The sequence below is a fragment of the Gavia stellata genome, chromosome 4, assembly GCF_030936135.1.
Source record: "Gavia stellata isolate bGavSte3 chromosome 4, bGavSte3.hap2, whole genome shotgun sequence".
Taxonomy (NCBI): Eukaryota; Metazoa; Chordata; class Aves; order Gaviiformes; family Gaviidae; genus Gavia; species Gavia stellata.
This window is the reverse complement of record NC_082597.1, coordinates 3,302,125-3,321,607: the sequence shown is the minus strand read 5'-3', so window position 1 is coordinate 3,321,607 and position 19,483 is coordinate 3,302,125. Positions and strand designations below refer to the sequence as shown.

General features: G+C 46.2%; 1 protein-coding gene across 1 annotated transcript in view; it reads right to left on the bottom strand.

Moving 5' to 3' along the window:
* The window catches only part of PLXNA4 (plexin A4), a 425,661-nt gene that overhangs the window by 395,737 nt on the left and 10,441 nt on the right, over positions 1-19,483 (bottom strand). Inside the window, exon 2 of the mRNA XM_059815912.1 lies at positions 8,896-9,078. Coding sequence (XP_059671895.1) covers positions 8,896-9,078 — 183 coding nt within the window. The remainder of the gene's footprint in view (positions 1-8,895; positions 9,079-19,483) is intronic.

The window sequence follows — 19,483 nt, the reverse complement described above, 5'->3', positions numbered from 1 at the left end:
ATCCCAACCCTGCATGGTTTCCATCATCAGCACAGCCATGCCAGGCACTGCAGCCTGGATACTCCACACGTCTTGCACAAAGCTACGGACACCACGCAGAAAATCATCTGCCGCAACAAGGCAAGTGACAACCAGCATCACTGCAAACTGTCCCCCGAGAGGCTGCAGGACCCATGGATTTCAGCAAGGTAACCTGCAGCGGGACATTGTTGTCTGTCCCTTTGTGTCTGCTTTTGTCACTAACATCCCCCTGCCTGCACAGAGCACATCCTCAGCCCACTGTGAGGCAGCTCAGCTCAGCTGCTTTGCAACTGGAAACCTGTCAAATTCGAGCTGCAGCTTCTTAAAGGAAGAGTTTGAAGAGATGATGGTACAACCTCCTGCCTTCCCAGCTGCAAGGGGTCCTCTGGGACCTGCTATTTCTCCTGGAGTCAAAAATAAAAATGCATGGTACAGCACCACTGATGCAGAATGCACAGCAGCAACCAGAGAGCACCTCTGGACTTTGAAGTACAGGTTGCATCAGGAGGGATTAGACAGTCATTTGCAAATCTCATTGCACCATCACAAGATCCCATCTCTGACAAGACTCTGAGGCACTCTTAAACCAGAACGTGCAAAAAAAGAGCAGCACTCAACACATGTATGCAAGGTACCCAGCAAAAGCACATCTCAGCCAAACCCTGCACATGAGCATGGAGATTGCTGACTAGTCAGAAAGCAGAGAGGGGTACTTGAGGGAGAGACATGGAAAATTAATTGCTCCCTGCCAAAAAGCAGGCTCTAACTCTTGATGGGAACAGCAACCTTCCTAGCAGAAAAAAAAGAGACATTTCCTACTGCAGTTAGATACTGCGACGAGCAACAAGCTAACTGCAGTGTGCTGCTACGCTGGCAAGTTGTAGCTGGAAGTCCCAAGGCAATGAAATGAGGGGTGTGCGAAGCCAAGCACCAGCCTGTAGTGATGGAGCAACTGGTGGGTATTTAACACAAGTGTCAGCTGCACCAGTTCAGCAGCAGAGTCTGGATACAGGCCCTCTGATGTGGTTTAGGGTCTGGGGTTTTGCCGCACAGGATGGATCAAAGGGTAACCCAGGCTGGAAGGGACCTCAGGAGGTCTCTAGTCCAACCTCCTGTTCAAAGCAGGGTCAGCTGTGAGATCAGATCAAGTTGTTTTGTCCATTTAGGCCTTGAAAATCTCCAAGGATGGAAACTGCACAACCTCCATGGGCAACCTGCTCCACTGCTTGCCTGTCCTCATGGGAAAAAGCTTTTTCTTATATTCAGTTGGAATTGCTCTCATGTCAACTTATACCTGCTGTCTCACATCCTCCCACCACTCACCAATGTGAAGAACCTGTCTCCATCTTCTCAGTAACCTCCTTGTAGGCATGGGAATGCTGCTCTTAGGTCCCTCCAAGTTTTCTCTTCCCCAGCCTGAATAAGCTCATTTCTCTCATCCTCTCCTCTCAGGTCAGGTTCTCCAGCTCCTGGCCAATCTCTTCACCCTCTTCTGAACTTGCTCTGGTTGATCAACATCTTTTTTGTACTGAGGGGCCTGAAACTGGGCACAGTATCCAGATAGGGTCTATCAACTGAGTTCAGGGAGATGATCACCTTCTCCTCAATCTTCTTCTCAATCTACTAGCAATGCCCCTGTTTGTATAGCTGAGGGTGTTGTTGGCCTCCTTTGCTGCCTAGGCACGCTGATGGCTCATGTGCAGCTTGCTGTCTACCCGCATCCCCAGATCCTTTTCAGGAGAGCTGCTCCCCAACCAGGCAGTCCTCAGCCTGATATGTTGCAAGAGGTCACTCCTTTCCAGGTACAGGATTTCACAATTCTCCTTCTTAAATGAGTTCCTGTCGACCCCATTGCTCCACCCTGTCTAGATCCCTGTGGATCGCAGCCCTGCTGTTCGGCCAGGTCCTCCCAATGGACTGCAGCTCTGGGATGAGCAGATGCACAGGAGAACCTGCTTCCCACCTAATTTGACCTTCAGCTGGTGAAAGATGAAGTGCAACAGAAAGATGCCCACCCACCCACAAGGCTTCAGAGAAGCAGGGGAAGAGAGACAGCAAAGCAGCCTACGACCAGGACACACAAGTCCTGCATCTGATTTCTCCCGTGGAGATAGTATCTGATCACCCAGCACTTTTAGGTCATGCTGGACTGCAGTATCACCAGCCAATGACTTTTACATGACCCATTTACAAATGGGTGTCACTGGCCAATGTTCACACAGATTCCCATCACTGCCCATTTCAGGGCTGTCTGCTGGTACACCCAACATGAGCATCAAGTGCAGGGTACACCACACCTACCAAATCACAGTTTTCCTGGTGCTACAGCCAGAAAACTGAATTACTCTTCAGGCATCTAAGCTGACAACGACCTCTCAAAGAGGGACCATATATCAATGAAGGACACAGACAACTGCAGCCTTCACAGACGTCAAATACATGTGGGAAGCAGTATAGCTCCATCACAAGTGAGTGAAGCACTCGGACTCCCGCTGATTTAGGAAGCTGTGAGGAGAGGCCAGGGCGAACAAGCCCCTCTTGCAGAAACCAGCTTCCCAGCAGGAGCCAGAGCCTCTACAGCATGCTTTCAGAGCAGTCAAGTCTACTTGCCAAACAGTTGGGGAAAAAAATAAAATTAAAAAAAGCCCTGACTCTTTCAAAGCAGAGGGAAGGAGAAAGAAGCTGAGTTTCCCTGCTGACATTTGCACAGAGCTGTCAGCAGCAGAACATCCTCCGGGGAATATCAAAACCAAGCAGGGTTTCTCGTCTTGTGCGTATTCAGAAATCCCCTGGCCTGGAGGAATGGTGAGGATCTCTGTCTTTGCCTGCAGTCATCACAAGACTGCAAACCTGTGCATGGCAAACTCAGGGCTGTCTCATTAGCTCCAACTCCTTGGATGGGAGGTAAGGTCTTAGAGGAGAAATGAAAGATACTCCTTTCCATATGGGTAGGTCATGGTATCACCAACCCACCCAGAGCTCTATCGCCTGTGGGTCTCTGCCTATCTCTTGCACCCTTTTACCTTACTCAATTTTTTTTTCATTAAAAACTCCATTTCATTCCTCTGTTGCCCACTCACACAGAATCACAGAATCATTAAGGTTGGAGAAGACCTGTAAGATCATCAAGTCCAACCATCAACCCAACACCACCATGCCCACTAAACTATGTCCCGCAATACCACGTCCACACGTTCCTTGAACACCTCCAGGGAGGGTGACTCCACCACCTCCCTGGGCAGCCTGTTCCAATGCTTCACCACTCTCTCAGCAAAGAAATTTTTCCTAATATCCAGCCTAAACCTCCCCTGGTGCAACTTGAGGCCATTTCCTCTAGTCCTGTCACTAGTCACTTGGGAGAAGAGACCAACACCCACCTCCCCACAACCCCCTTTCAGGTAATTGTAGAGAGCGATGAGGTCTCCCCTCAGCCTCCTCTTCTCCAGACTGAACAACCCCAGTTCCCTCAGCTGCTCCTCATCAGACTTGTGCTCCAGACCCCTCACCAGCTTCGTCGCCCTTCTCTGGACATGCTCCAGCACCTCAGTGTCCTTCTTGTAGTGAGAGGCCCAAAACTCAACACAGGATTCTCTCATGGCACTTGAGAGCAATACAGCTTTGTGGAATGACCTGACACACTGCCAGTCCCACCAGGATTCCGCTACTCTCTCCTGCTAAGTGGGATGAACCCTGCTCTGGGAAGGGATCTCACCCTACATGTCAGGAGGGAATGACTGTAGGAAGAGGACCCATCATAGCAATCAGAGATTATAATAGAGCTGCAGGTTTGGGTTTCCTTCAGGGTTACCTTACTGAAGCAGCCCTGATACTACCATAGACCAAGGTGCATCTTCTCCAAGCCACAGGCTGACTCCTTCAATAGCTGTCAACGGTTCCCACTCTCTCTTCGAGGCAGGAGGGCTGTAAACACCACTGTAGCATCCAACCGGGAGAGCTGTCAGCCGGCTGATGGGACAGGGTAGCCACAGCTACGTGGCCAGAAACCAGCAGGAGCTCAGACTTGCATGTACTTTCCAATCTCATTATCTATCCGAGAAAGCCAGCCTTCCCCAATGTGAGATGGGCCAAAATAAGAATTGCAAATCCAAGCTCTCAGATCTAAAAATCTCCCTACGGTGTTCTGTCTCTGGATCCAAAGACAGCAGGGTCTCGAGGGTTCAGGGTAATCCAGAGGGTGGTTCATGAAACTGGTCGATACTGAGAATATTCTACTAAATAGAGGTGATACCTGATGGGAAGTGCTGGCCAGATTTCAGACCTGTCTGATCTGAATATAAACCTTCACTCCGAATGCCAGTCCAAATCTAAAAAGCCCTTCAAAGACCTCAAACTGATGGGATTTTATGAAAAATGAAATACAGGCCACAGAGTGAAAGAATTGGGTTTTAAGCCAAATTTCTTTCTCTGCAAGGAATTTAGCACAGAAAAGGCTTTGAGCAAAATATTTTGATGGAATAAAAAAATTATTTCTTATGGGGGAGTTTCAAATAAATGTAAATTACTACTATTCCATTTTCAAATAAACATTTCAAAATGGACAAAGACCTTTGTTTTGTTAGAAGTGCAATTCCTAGGGCTATTCCCTGGTTGACATTTGTGAACTCAAATCGCCCTTTACACCTGCAACTACACACAGAGTAATTACAGGTAAGTTGTATTTCTTTGACTGGAAACTATCTATCTGCACAAAAGCAATGACCCATAAATTAAACGCCTAGGGAAGGAATACAAGGAATACTGAGTACTGCTATTCTCTCTTAGTGATGACAGGTATTAGTGGCACATAATTTGGCCAGACACACTGCGAAAAAAATCCAAAACAAGCATACAAAATGGTGCAAAGCATCTCCATGGGTACATCTCGAGCTTTCTCCTGTCACTGGAGTGAAGAGCTAAGAGTGTAATGAGAGAGTGTGCAAAGGCGAAAAAAAGCCAGTGGATTTCAGCACCTGACTGTCTTACAGCAAAGTGGTTTGTAGGAAGCACATACTCAGGAATAACTCCCGTTCCTGATGGTTTACCGCACTGTTTGTAGAGAGACAAAATAGACATTCGTTAAACTCAAGTGAGGTTTTCGTATCTCCTGAAAACAATCACTAAAAATTCACAGGAGTGCCGACTGACTTTCAGCCACGGGTTTTGTTCGAAGCACCTCTCATCGTACATAGGAGCTCACTCTGCCAACGAAGCCCACCAGGCACCCTGGAGTATACTAAAGCCATGGCAATGCTTACCAACATGGTACAGAAGCAGAGGGAACACCACGGGCTGGCCAGTAGAGGAGGCAATTACAGATACTGGGATTAACCAAAGCACTGCAAGATGAAATACTTCTCATTAAGGAGTACCGCAGGATCTTTAACGCCTACAACTGGTCAGGAGCTGGTTTTCCACCCCATCTGATTTGTCTAGTTTAGCTGTTGGATATGATCACACACCTCACAACCTTTAGTGCATTAACTTTCTCCAACGTTTCTTTGAGCAAGCAAAGTATTTCCTACCCTTTGTAGGAGAGAAAATGAGGTGTGGAGGCACACCAGAAGTTTCTGGCAAAGGAAGGAACTGAATCCAGCTGTCTCCCAACCCACTCATCCCTGGGACACCCTTCTCCATCCCCAAGATGCCACCAGCACCCATCAGGCCTTTAATCCAAGGACGCTGGTTTCTATACATGAGATACGGATGGGGAAATTTTTCTTTTCCGTAGCTCTGCATTTTTAGCCTTTTTATATCTGCATTCTGCAGGGCCAGGCTGTGCTGTGGACAAGCCAGCAGAATTGGAGGGCATATTTCTACAGCACATTATTCAGTGCCTTCCCGTTGGTCTGCACACATAGCTATGTGAATGAAAGAGGGTTGCAAAATGTATTTTGCCTAGGGCAGTGAAATAGCTGGGGCCAACCTTGTCACTCTGTTTTACTCACTCTTCTCCTACCCTATCTCTATCTTGGTTTTTCCTTTTCTTTCTCTCTTTGTTGTCTTGGTTACATGGGCAGATTCCTGATATGCTGCTAGTTTTCATTTTAATGATATGTTCCTGTAAAGCACAATATTTTACTTCAGTTGTGTGTGCCACTGGATAAATTCCTTTGACATATGTGACATTTGTATATCAACTAACAGATATTGCTTTATGACTGTGGGTATTTTGCAGAGTATTCACGGATTGCATCTGATATACAGTCTGCCACTTTCATATAAAAATACACCCAGAGAAAAAGGCTGAAACAGCAGGAAAAATAAGGAAAGTTTCCTGAAACCATCTTATAATTACTTGCAACGAGTCTTCCGACAACTGAGTAGATCCTGCTATCTTGAAGATAATCTAGTAACTCCTCTCTTCATCTTATCCAAAATACTTCACTGTAGCTTGACCGAGTAGCTGCACTGCACCAGGAGAAACAGCAGTACGTACCACGCATGGTAGGACCCAGCAAGCTGAAAGAAAAAGACAGCTCCTGGCCTTTGTCCACTGGTATGTGGAGATTCACCTAATCCTACAAAGCTTATTCCAATTTACCATAGGCATTTTTTTTATCATAAATCAAACTTCATGCTAACATAATGGATTATGCTGGAGTTGCAATACCAATGCAGCATTTCCCTTGCTTCCTATTCAAAAGCACCTGATCAATGAGCCAAGATGCAAAACAAAGCTTCAAAAGGCCCATGAAGTCTTGGCAGGGACTAAGGAGTGTCAAGTCAAAATCCTGAGTGCCAAACTGTCCCTATGTGGCACCCAGAGGGGAAAACAGACTGGTGTCCTGAGCTCAGATACCCGCAGGAGCCCTTGAGGAGGGCAGTGTGTGGAGGAGAGTCAGTGATTGCAAAAGTCATACAAGGATGGGGCTGAACCGGGAGGAACTGAAGGTTTCCAGGAGCCTGGATCAACTGTTCCAAAACAACCGTACATGTTCAGGGGAGCCCCGTTTTGCTTTGCATTTTGCCCCTCTGGTGGAGACTTATTCAGCCGAGGAAGATCTCAGCCGGAGACTCCAGCTCTGTTCCGACACACGGACCCAATGCAGTAACTACTGCAGGCAGAATAATCAGCACATTAAGAAAAAGGGAATAAAATGAAGGTTTCTCAAATTACATCAGCCAGTTCAGCTCCCCTCTTCTCATTCTTTACCCTATAAGGCTGTCCCCGCTCTCTACCATGCTCCGTAGAGCACTAAAAACTTTCCCACTCCTATATTCCCCTATTAAAAGGAATCAGACCTTGGATTCTGCGATGTGACCTGCAAAGGCAAAGACAGAGCTGTGTCTGAGTTTGCTTCTCCTGAAGCCAAAAGCAAAATCAAAAGCTTGTGAGTGCAGGGAAGCAGCAGTCATTCTTAACTGTTTAGATCTTTCGGATATTTACCGTTTGGATCTCAGCTACTCCATTTTCCCCCCCGCCCGAGAGACTGACTGGAGAACTAAACAGTTTATTATGATATCACAGATGACAGGGAAGCAAAACCTAATTAGTCAGGGGAGGAGATTATTTTTATTACAACTGTTTAAAAAACAATTTGACTCCTTTTCCACATGCCTGAATAGACTGTTAAAAAAACCCAACATTCTCTTTTCAAAAGCATCAGCAGCCTTTGCTCTGTTGAACAAAGCCAGAGACCTTGCCAGTGGGCAGGATCCTGTTCCCCTTGCTGACCTCCCTCAGCACAGGGGCAATGCCATCTGAATTTACAACCTTGATTTTCTTTTTAAGTGAAGAAACAGAAGAAGGAACAAAACCAGAGATTTCAGACCTTCCTTAAGCATCCATGAGCAAATGACTCCTTTCCCTCCTCCTGTCTGCTCTGTCCATCCTACACACAAGCCACAGTGGATCATCTTTTCATAGCACCTTCTTCTTGCCAACTTCAAATTTATTATTTGCAGAAGGAATTCAAAGAGGAATCAACACCCAACCCCCAAGGCTCTGCCCAACGTCCTTTCCCAGCTTCTCACCCATCTCCATTATTATGACAAAGCCACAATCTCCTCTCACATATAATATTTTGCAACACTCCCGGGTCGAGCATTCAGACAAACATTGCCAGACTGGAACAGGGCAGCTGAAATGGATGCAGTGCCCATCATTAGCATGAGAAGATCACTTTTAATACCTCTTGTTGCCTTGAGAAAAAACCACAGGTAGATGATTCCCAGCTTCCACCTCGCAAGCTATTGCATTACATGGCAAACTACAGAGCTACAGCCATGCAACAGGCATATTTTTAGTGAGAATGCACAGTGAGGAACATAAATACGCTCTTTATTGTGTTTGGGTTTATGTGGCGTCAACCATAAACGTAATGCTCATTATCGTTCAAGACACAGCTTTCTTTTGATGAAAACGCTCTTCCTTCAGTACAAGCACCCAGCCTGACCTAAACAGAGAAACTGCTAATCCCATGCTGGGCTCGTGGTTAAATCACAGTCCAGTCACATTGCTCTGAAGAAAGATCTCCAGAGCATGAATCCTTTTTCTTAACAAACTTCAGCCACAGACAGTTTTTCGCCAGCATGCACAGATACCCTGTGATCAGCTACATAATTAGAGATGGTCTGAACACAAAAAAATCTGTTGGATGTAAACTGCATCAAGTCTGCCTGTGGCTGGGTCTGTGGTTTGACTTCAGAAACATTCATTTGCTGATGAACAACAATTTGGAAGAAGGATTTTCTCCTTTCTCACATCAGCTTTATCCCTCCAGGGTGAAACACAGTTTTTGCCAACCGAAACTTTTTCTATCGTCAAAATAGTTGATGCACCTTCGGATAAGGACTGCGCTCTCACTCAATGCAACACTGCAAATCTCCATAAGAACGTGAAAATCTGAGTTAGAGGACCACGCTCAGTCTTACCTTCTTGAGCTTCCCACTCTTGGTGCCCACAAAAGCCAGGGAGTGGTTCTTGTAGACGTAGGCAATCACAGATGTCATTCTGTCACCATCCTCAGTGAAAATGGGGAGCCCTCGCACCATGGATGATACTCCCAAGGGGGCATTCATATCCAGGCCACAGAAATTGTCATCAATTGTTAACAGCTATAAACAAAAAGAAAGAGAGTGTAAAAAAAGGAAGCCACCGATTCTTTAGCCATTTGGGAAGTATCCATCCAAGCAGGGACACCATTGCATAACATGCCTATAATTTATGGAGGCTGACAAATCAATGACAAAGGCAGGACTGGAGAAATACAGAGGTGGAAATAATTTGTCCAAAGTTGCATGATGAGTTACAGACAGAAGGAGAACTGGAAACTTGCTTCTCTTGAATGACAGCCCAGCAGGATACATTACGTTAAGCCTTTTTCCTACTGCTTTACCAGTCAGTTTTACCAGTCAAGTCCTAGCAATCAAAGACAAAGTCTGCTGAAAATGTCTTAAACATATCTAGTTCTGTCAAAAAAAGTATGCACATCATTTCCATGTGATCCAGAATAAGAACCACTGAGCTAAATCTACACTGGCAAATAAAATAGACCCTGGCCTGCCCTCTGGCCCTGAGACACAATAGTAAGTCTCACATCTATGAAACCTAAATAACCACTCCCCTCCAACCTCCAAACCCTGCAGCACCACTCACACTACATCTTGGAAATTATAGTCCCCCAAGTCATGTCCAGGCATTGTGTGGGAGAGAGCTGGTCACCCAGGCCAAATCTGCAGTAGGGACCACGCTAAGGATCACCACGGATGGTGACTGCACACACTCCCCATTCCTGGGGTTAGTTCAATCATATAGTCCTGGGTCCTTCTCTCACACTGTTTGGCCTGGGGACTTCATCCTCCTGGGTCCCCATTTCTTCCCCATGTAATGGAGATTATCCACATTTAGCCACCTTACTGGGGTACTGTAACTCACTGAGGTTCTTTGGTGAGGAAGGAAGGTTTCACAGCTATTATGGGAGCTTTCCAGTGTTTGTTGGAGACACCCATGAACTCCTAACAACCAGAGGAAAGGCCTTGTTCATTAATGCTGCTGCCTAGGCTCTAACACCTATTGCATTTGAACTCAACAGGCTTGTCACCGGACAGATGCTCCACTGGGATGCTTGTGTTTGAATGCACGTAGTGTCCAGTTATCTCTGAGGGTGTTTCTTCGGGCTTCGGGGAGTTACAGAAGTGCAGCAGCAGAACAGCACAGACAGGTCTTCTACCTTAAGGCACCATCTGGACAGTGGGTGAGGCTAATACATGTTGCCAATATGAAGATCTCCACAGAATAAGTCAAATAAAGATGAAGCTCCAAATATCACAGTAGGCAATTGCCAAAGCAGTTAGATTTTATTAACTTCACTGGGACCACTCACAGATTTGAAGTTAAGCATCCGCTTAAAATGTTTTGCTGGACTAAGGCCTAGAAAGGCAATAATTAATTGTACAGGAAGGTTGCCTAGTTTTCATATATCAGTAATAAAGGAACATGACAATTTTCTTTGTCTGAGCTCACATCTTCCTGGAAGCATGGCTAGAATAGGTGCTGTTCCTTACTTGAGTTCACAAGCAGTAAAAGCCTGATAGGTGATTCATTTTATCCTCACCCAGCAATTACAAGGAATAATTACAGATGGGTTTACTGAATGGAAGAATAATGTGTCCTAAATGTATTTATAAACACATAAAAACTATGAGGATTTCAAACAGCCATTAGTAAGGAAGAGCTAGCCTGAGCTCTGGCCTGCAAGAGTCATTAGTGTTTGTGGACTGCCCTTTCAGAGCTACAACACCAGCTCAAAGAGCAATTACAGATCAGATCAACAGCCTCCATGAGCAGCAGACAGGATGTTACTAGTCTACAATCCCAGCACAAAGTCTAAGACAAATCTGCATCCCAGAGGCCAAATTTGTCTGAGGTCTAGTACCACCAAGCTGATGACCACACTTCAGAGAGGCAGGACACCCCTGCTGACAGCACGACTTGCAAAAGCTGAGTGCTTTTGTGGATAATGAGAACACGTACAGCTTCATTACATAGGTCAGGATGGAAAAACTGCAGCTTGATTACTCAGGAAGTACAAATGCGTTTGAAGCAGCGACGCTACCCAGCTCTTTCTGCGAGACATGAGGCACTGACTGTCAGAGATGAGCTAAAGAGAGGGGCAGTGTGTTGGTCTGATGCAGTGTGACAAGACTTCTGTTCACCAGTTCGCTACCTGACACATCACATGGTGTGGGATCCATCTCACCTAGCTTTAGCCATGTGAAATCTTAGTAAGTAGCCTACAGTGGTCATCTAAACTACCTCCATAATCAAGAGGAAAGGAGGTATGTCAGAGAACAAGCCATCTAATGAAACCTGTAATGCACTGGATCACCTTCTGATAGAGCCAGCTGATTGCAAAAGGATTCCAGATGATTCACTCAGCCTAAGCATCTACCATTAAGATACATCATGCTTTGAACAGGAGGCTGGACTATATGATCTCTTGAGGTCCTTTCCAACCTGAATCATCCTATGGATGTAGGATCTGAGAAAAATCCAGGTCTTGAAGTCAGGCCCACTTTGACCAGAAACTCATAAACTCTCAGATTAACATAATCTGTGTTTCAAGGCTGTAATAAAACTCTGTATGTGCCTCACTCGAACTGACAGCCTGACAGGCTGAGAGAAGAATCATTTCAGACTGAAAGCAAGCAATTCCCAAACCTTCTACAAATAGCAGAAAGAGGAGCAAGAAAAAGCCCTGTTTCATCATGGTTTTAAAGGAAAAAAAATGGGAAACAGCTTTCTTCACCACGAAGAGGATGGAAAACTCAATAGTGCCAGCAGACGTCTTACCTAGGGTGCAGTGTATGAAGCTCCATCTCAAACAACAGGAAATTACACCGACAAGCAGTGAAATGATAGCAATCAAGCAGAGCTGGCACAGTCCGATGCATCCTCCTTGGTGTAGCCCAGCCTCCCACACACTCCCTTCCCTGTAGCACCGCCAAAATCAGCTACTCCAGCTGAAGCACTTGGAGATCAGAAATGACCCATGCAACCACAGAATCATAGAATCGTTAAGGTTGGAAAAGACCTGTAAGATCATCAAGTCCAACCATCAACTAACACCACCATGCCCACTAAACCATGTCCCGCAGTGCCACGTCAACACGTTCCTTGAACACCTCCAGTGATGGTGACTCCACCACTTCCCTGGGCAGTTTATTCCAGTGTTTCACCACTCTCTCAGTAAAAAATGTTTTCCTAATATCCAGCCTAAACCTCTCCTGGTGCAATTTGAGGCCATTTCCTCTTGTCCTGTCACTAGTCACTTGGGAGAAGAGACCAACACCCACTTCTCTGTGACCCCCTTTCAGGTAGTTATAGAGATCACCTGGTCTGCCTTCCTGCATGACCCAGAACCTTGAATCTCAGGCAGGAGCTGCCTGTGCTCTTTTGCAAGGAGATTTAAGCTACTTTTGTTTGCTCCCCAGCCAGGTCTGAGTTTGCATGGCTGTAAGGATTCAGCACTGAGCCCTCTGTAACCCACTCTATCAACAGCCAGGATGTGTTAGCTAGAGTATATGATTGCTGTAGATGTATATCAGAGCTCACACAGCCAGAGAAAGCTCTCATCTTCCTGCAAAACCCTAAGAGGATATAGACCCAAAGATCGCAGCATCAGGTGCAATAACCTGTGGTTGATCAGTAGCACATCTCCAAGCTGTTGAGATTTAATTAATCCAATTGCCACAGGTTAGTTCCTCCTCCATCAGACTGGGCTCAGCTCCAGCTGAGCTCAGACCTACACTTAATGGGGCTGAAATCATGGTTTTTCCCCCTACAGACAGAAAACTAAATTTAAGCCCATTTATTTAATCTTATTTTCCTGATATTATTTACAGAAGGACACATCCTTATAAGAAGGGCTTATTAGAAAGATGGGGACAGACTTTTTAGTAGGATGCGTAGTGATAGGCCAAGTGGTAATGGTTTTAAACTAAAAGAAAGTAGATTCACACTAGATATAAGGAAGAAATTTTCTATGATGACAGTGGTGAAACACTGGCACAGGTTGCCCAGAGAGACTGTAGACACCCCATCCCTGGAAATATTCGAGGACAGGCTGGACGGGGTTTTGAGCAACCTGATCCAGGTGAAGATATCCCTGCTCATTGCAGAGGGGTTGGACTAGATGAGATTTAAAGGTCCCTTCCAACCCAAACCATTCCCTGATCCGAGCACCTGGGCGAGATTGAAGAGTGAAATCAGCACTTTCTCTTACATGACACAGTTCCAATGAGATCTAGGACCATCACAGCACACCCTCGTCTCTGAGACACGTAAACTGGTGTATGAGGACAGACAAGGTCATGATGTTCACTCACATGCTGTTGCGTGGGTGCGGAAGAAGCAATCGCAGAGTTGTGGTTTGCAATGTGGACAACCGTCCCTCAAGAACAGGAGCAAGGCCAGTAAGCTACACACCACATGAAAACTATTTTCATTTAACACATTTGGCTTATTTCCTCTGGGGATCATCTGCAAAAAAATGCCAGCAAGCGAAACCCTACAAATAAACATCACTCGGCTTCTGTGCAGCTGTGGCTCTCAGCTGCACACACGCCTTTGTAAAGACAGAAATACAGTCATCTTCTTCAGCAAAGAGAAACACGTAAGGAAGTTTGGATTTATGATGAAAGGGTCAGGAGTTGCAAGCACAGGTTTATTTTCAATTCCAGACACTCCTAGCAGCAATATAAAGTAGCCACGTTAAACTCTCTGGAGCTTCTCTGCTCGGCAATTTCACGTTAACGACTTTCCAGAATGAAAGCGGAGGTGAGGACATGAATTCACTCTGTTTGCAACACTGCTGCCGCACCAGCTGGGATATCAGGGAGGGGCAAAGGGAAGATACAGAGAGGCAGGAATAGGATCAGCAATTCTCGCATCTTGAGCAGTTAAAATCTAACCCAGAAATTCATGGCACAGTCTGTAGGTAACTCAGAAGGGAAAGGGGGGTCTTGCAGTTGAGATGCTGGACTGAAGTCAATCAGTTCATCATCCCACACCAGGTTCCCACCTGCAAAAGAGGGAATATTACTCACCACTCCTCTGCCCCAGGGAAGCTGCTAAACAGAGGTTTATAAGGTGCTCTACATATCCGAAATATCTTCATGTGAGAATGGTTGGCAGCTCCCAGGGCATAAATGCCGTCCCGAGTCCCACCAGCTGCCTCTCCATCTTGGGCTGACGGGCAGCGGGCAGCCAGCTGGTGAGAGGCTGCGGTCTGCTCCTGCCACCGCTCCCTGCATCGGCAACCAGAGGGTTCATCTGCAGCCGTGACACCATGGCCAAGTGTCACATTCACCAGTGAAATAGGAAGGATGTGCAAAAGAATGGGCCTGATTTACAGGAGGATTCTGGCAGGCATCTGCCTTCTCCAGGATTAAGCCTATCAAATAAATAATTAACACATCCAAGCCCTCCTGGAGAGGATGGTTTTACAAGGCTGGTGCTGGCTCAGTCCCCTAGGGATTTGTTAAGCCCCAAAAACCCCCAAACTCAGCAGAAGGGTTAGAGCTCTGATTACAGCACCTCCTTCCCCAACCTCATCTGATTCCCCAGCAGAAGCGAGCACTTTGGCATTGCACGAAGGGCTGAAGCACCAGATATTAGGGGGCCAGTGCAAACAGTGCTCATAATAAACTGCAGTTCTCCCTTAACCATCTGCTTTAGCAATTTGCCTCTGAAACAGCCCCTGATAATCAAACAGATCCTAATCCATATTTTGGGAAAAGCTTCGACACAGGATTAGCCATCCCTCGCTCCTCCTTGCTTTCACTCCAGTGAAATCTTCCTCCCCAGTCAAAGCACCGGAGCTTTTTCCAGATATCTCAGCAGGTCCCAAAGCAATTCCACAGACTCAGTGGGGACAAAGGCTGTCCCAACGGCCAAGTCTCGCCTTTGATTTACAGCTAATACCTAACAGCCCTGTCTTCATACAGTGGCAGGTACTTGGCTTCTCACTCTTGTTATCTCAGGCTTGGCTACGCCAGACGATGGAGGGAACACATACATTACAGCTGTCTGTGCCGCCAGCAGGGCCAGGGAGCCAAAAGCAATAAGAAATCAACAGTAATATGCATTTGAGTCTTTGCAAGGAGATATCCAAGGTCTTTTCCATCACCTGACTGCAAGATCTTCTTTCCTTCCTGACTGCAAGGACTGAGTGAGGGTGAGGGTGGGCACGTATCCTACTCAATAGGATGTTTAAAAATCTAGAGGCAGAAGCCCTAGGAAATTCACAGTACCTGAAGAGGTACAAGCTAAGGAATTTAGGGTCTAGATCACCTGGTGCAGGGATGAACCTTAAATCCCCATCTAACAGCGCTGCAAATTATAGAAACCATCTCCCTGCAAACCACAGGTCTTTAAACTCCAACAGCAGCAGTGTGGTACCCAAGGCTCGTGCTTCTGTTTGCCTGTGCATGACCTCTTGATGGTATCAGCATGGGCTTCACTGTTTTGTGAACTTCTGGTTAGATGCTGGTTTGCCCTACCCCTGGCATTAATACCTTGCCTTCCTTAAGCTGGCTTGAGTCTGCCTCTGACCTCCTGCAGTATCTCTGCTTCTGGCCGTGCCACCTCAGAGTCTCTCTTCGGACTCCTCTGAGACCCGTGGACTTTGGTTCATCTGACCTTCTCCCCACGATCTGTGCTGTGAAATTCGGCAGAACCATCACATTTCCGTCCGTTGGCTGTATCTAGCCATGAGACACACTCCAATCCTAGTGCAGCACGGAGACAGCCCCTCTGACTTTCACCTCATGCCACGTCATTCGTATAATATGATGCCTGTTCCTGCCCTCGCCATCACATGCATTCCTGACAGTGGGTCAGGAGAGGGCTGCAGGCTTGCCCAGTGAACATCAACGGCTGTAGACATTCGTCATCTGCAATTCAAAGCCACGGGGAAATTTTGTGGACAAAAAGATGGGAAGCCTGGGCCACCAACCAAAGAACACCAACCAACCCACTCTTCAGCGGTTAGCCTGCAGTCTAATGACATACAAAAATATCCAGTACCGTTTCCCCAGGGTGCTCTGTGATATAATGGAAGCTGGGTAAAGAGCCAGCAGTTGGAAATACATTATAATTGCACGCTGCTTTTCACTTGTGCAACCACAGCAATGGTTACCACGCAATTATGTGTCACCATATACAAATGACAGTGCAGTTACAGTAACTTTACCAATTACAGGGAAATTGCACCCACTATGCTAGGAGGTTTTCATTCAAACATAATTCAGGAACGCAAGAACAGGGGGGAAAGTTACTCAAATTAACTAGAGCTGGTACAGGTGTTTGGTTTTTAGGTCTGTAGTTTAAGCATCAGTTCAAGGACTGGTGTCAAGTTTCCAGAGTGCTGCAGAATCTTAATGTAGTACAGACTTTTTATACCTGCATTTATGTTCCTGCTATACTGTGAGTGTAAGACTTCCCAACACTCTATACCATGTACCTCCACGTCATAAAATTTGCAATTTCCTGAAGAGGAGGCTGCCTTTCTTACAGAAACCAACAGGTTTCTTTAGTCTTCAGGCCTTTTGCTCAGCAGAGCTGGCTGATTATTAGTAAGAAGTAATTGCTGCTATAAATTTATCATCCTCTAAGTAAGTCCTGACTTTCTGCATGATTAGTGTGCTGTAAGATGTGTACAATGTACACTGACTAGTGAACACCTAAAAATTTTCTAGATCCCAATATTGCAAAATTTAAGCAATACTGGCAGTAAGTTTGCTTTCCTTATTTCCAGCTGCAGACCCTGCAGATGCAGACCACAGCTTTCAGGGTCTGCTGACCCTGTGTCACAGACACAGAGCTTGTGAGCAGCACCTGCAAATGCTTTTCAGCCCATGGCTTGTTCTCAAAATCTTGTTCCCACTTTTGCTATGCACGTTGCCTTACTACTGGCATGGGACTGGTCAGCAGCAGCAGCTCTGCTCTGGAAGCAGCACCAGGCTATCAGAGAGAAACAGTTCATGCCACCATGAAAGGAAGACCAAGACTGACTGTCCAGAGAAGCACATCATAGATATTAAGTGTGCAATACTGTCCTCAGCAAAACAACAGACTTGCTTCTTGGTCACTTGCATAGAAGACACTCCTACCATTACAAGAAGACGCAATTAAGGATCCAGCCTGAAACACCAGGAGGTTAATGAATCCACGTTACTGGCAGATGGTGTATTGATACCAGCTTCACCATAGCCCTCAGCTCCTATGTCAACTTCACCTTCAAGCATCTGCCAGGAGAAACAGTTGCACTATGTCATGGTAAACAAGACAAGGTGCAGAACAGACTCAGATACATGGGAATATTGTCCAGTGGGATATTTGCACTCTCTGTGTTTGGATATTGTAACTTAAGTGACATTTCAAGTGCCCAAGGGTCTGATATAGGCAGGGAAGAGGGACAGTAGACTGTAGAAGGAAACTGAGTTCTTCTGCAGTCCCATAAACTTCTGTCTGCAGGCTCATAGGCTGGAGGATCATATGGATGAGGCACTGAAGGATACAGAGAAGAGCATGATCTCTGTGGCTCTCAGCTCAGTGCTTTCCATGAGCTTTAAAAAATTCACTTAAAATTTTTCACACCAAAAAAAAACAGATTATTGAGTGTGGAGACTCTGCCTTTGAAACCGCCACGGTCTATTCAGTAAATAAGCATTTAGGGATTTTTCAAAACTGAAGTATTGATCAAATAAGCTGCTACAGCTCTTCTGTAAGAACATATTCCAGCAGCGAAGCTGTGTTACGCACCTGAAACACAGTAGCGCTGACTTCCCCTGATGCTGCTGTAGCTGGGAGAACATCTTAGGTGAAATGGGTTTTCTGCATAGGCAGAAAGACACCTTTGAGAGAAGGAGAAGTGCTCGCCAGCTGCTGCATCTTATCCTAAAGGATGTCGCATTTCCATGATCGGCCAAAGGTTGTCTGCACAACAAATTCTTGGAAACATCAACTGCAGTGATGAAAGAGGTGTAAGAAGAGACTGGAGCTCTATCCTCTGTCAGCTGTGCCCCGTAATCCTGATCATCCTTGCCGTAACATGGGTTTCTCTCAGGCATGTCCATCAAGTAGAGACCCCTAACAAAGAGACATTCCCTTCCCCAAGTCACAAACTCTCATGTCCATCTTCTCCAGATGGACATAACAGCCACACTGCAGGGCTCTTCCACGGTCTCCACAACAATATCGTTGCTGTCTCTTGCACACAACGTTGAAAGGTGTAGGAGCCTTCTCTTGCTGACCTGTCCTCCCTTTCACAGACAACGTGCCTACCCCATTATCTCCCAATACGTTCTGGCAGCAGAATGGTTAAACCAGCATTTCAGGAGCATTTCTGGCAGCTGCCAGGCACCCCTCATTCCTATTCCAGTGACGCACACCAGCACCTTGCCACATAGAGTCCAGCTGCCTCCCCTACGCCGGCACCACCAGAGATTCTCCACTGAATCACAATTACTATAATTATTATTTTGTTACACAGACAAAATTATCATTTGGGCTGCAAAGTGCCACGCGCACCAACAGCGCTATATATATTAGACAACAACACTGCTTTGCATGCAAGCAGCACCTTCACCCGCAGATCCCAGAGCCGCTTAAAAGCATTAATTAAGCCTCACCGCGGTCCTGCAAAGGTAAGCTAAGTGTTGTAATGAACAACATGTATGTGCTGTTGCTCCTCAGCGTGGGGAAATTGAGAGAGCTCGGCTGGGTACGAGAGGCCCCGTCTTGCTCCCCAAATAACGGAGAGTCGTGCCGAGCTCCAGGCGTGCGCATCTGTATCAGGGAGAAGCGAGTTGTGTCTGGTCCTATCAGCTCACAGAAAATGAATTTAAAGAAGCCTTGTTATCAGTTTAAACAGCAAACTACAGCTCTCAAGCCCTGAAAAGAAAAATCTCCCGCTTGCTGCCTCTATCTGTGCAGATCTCGGTACTTGAAGAATTCAGAGGACTTGTGTCAGCCGAGTATAAATTCACTCAAGCCATTAAGCTCAAACTCCTCCTGCATCTGAAGGCAGGACTGTGCAAGCGGAAGGCTGCAGCCAGCCCTCAGAAGCAGGGACACCATTACAATTACAGCCCTGTGTTTTTTGGCGCGGGATCCCGACCAATAGCCCCAACCCATTGATAAGTGCTGGGTCATTCCCTCATTAGGAGGAGTACAGTTTTATTATTCCCTTCTGCACACTCCCTCACTCTGCCTCTCCCACTCTCTATGTGTCTAAATACGTGCCTGGCTAATATTGCTTGTTTACAGGATAAATCAGCTGAACAAATCCTATTATATTTTGGAACACTGACAACGACAGGGTAATGACATTGAAACAGGGAAAGTACAGTGTTGTTCCTACTGATCTAATGTCACCCACATGCTCTACCAGCTATGCCAGCTCCAATACTGCATGGAGGAAACAGAGGTCTCTGTCTTTCTGCAGTGCCACCATCT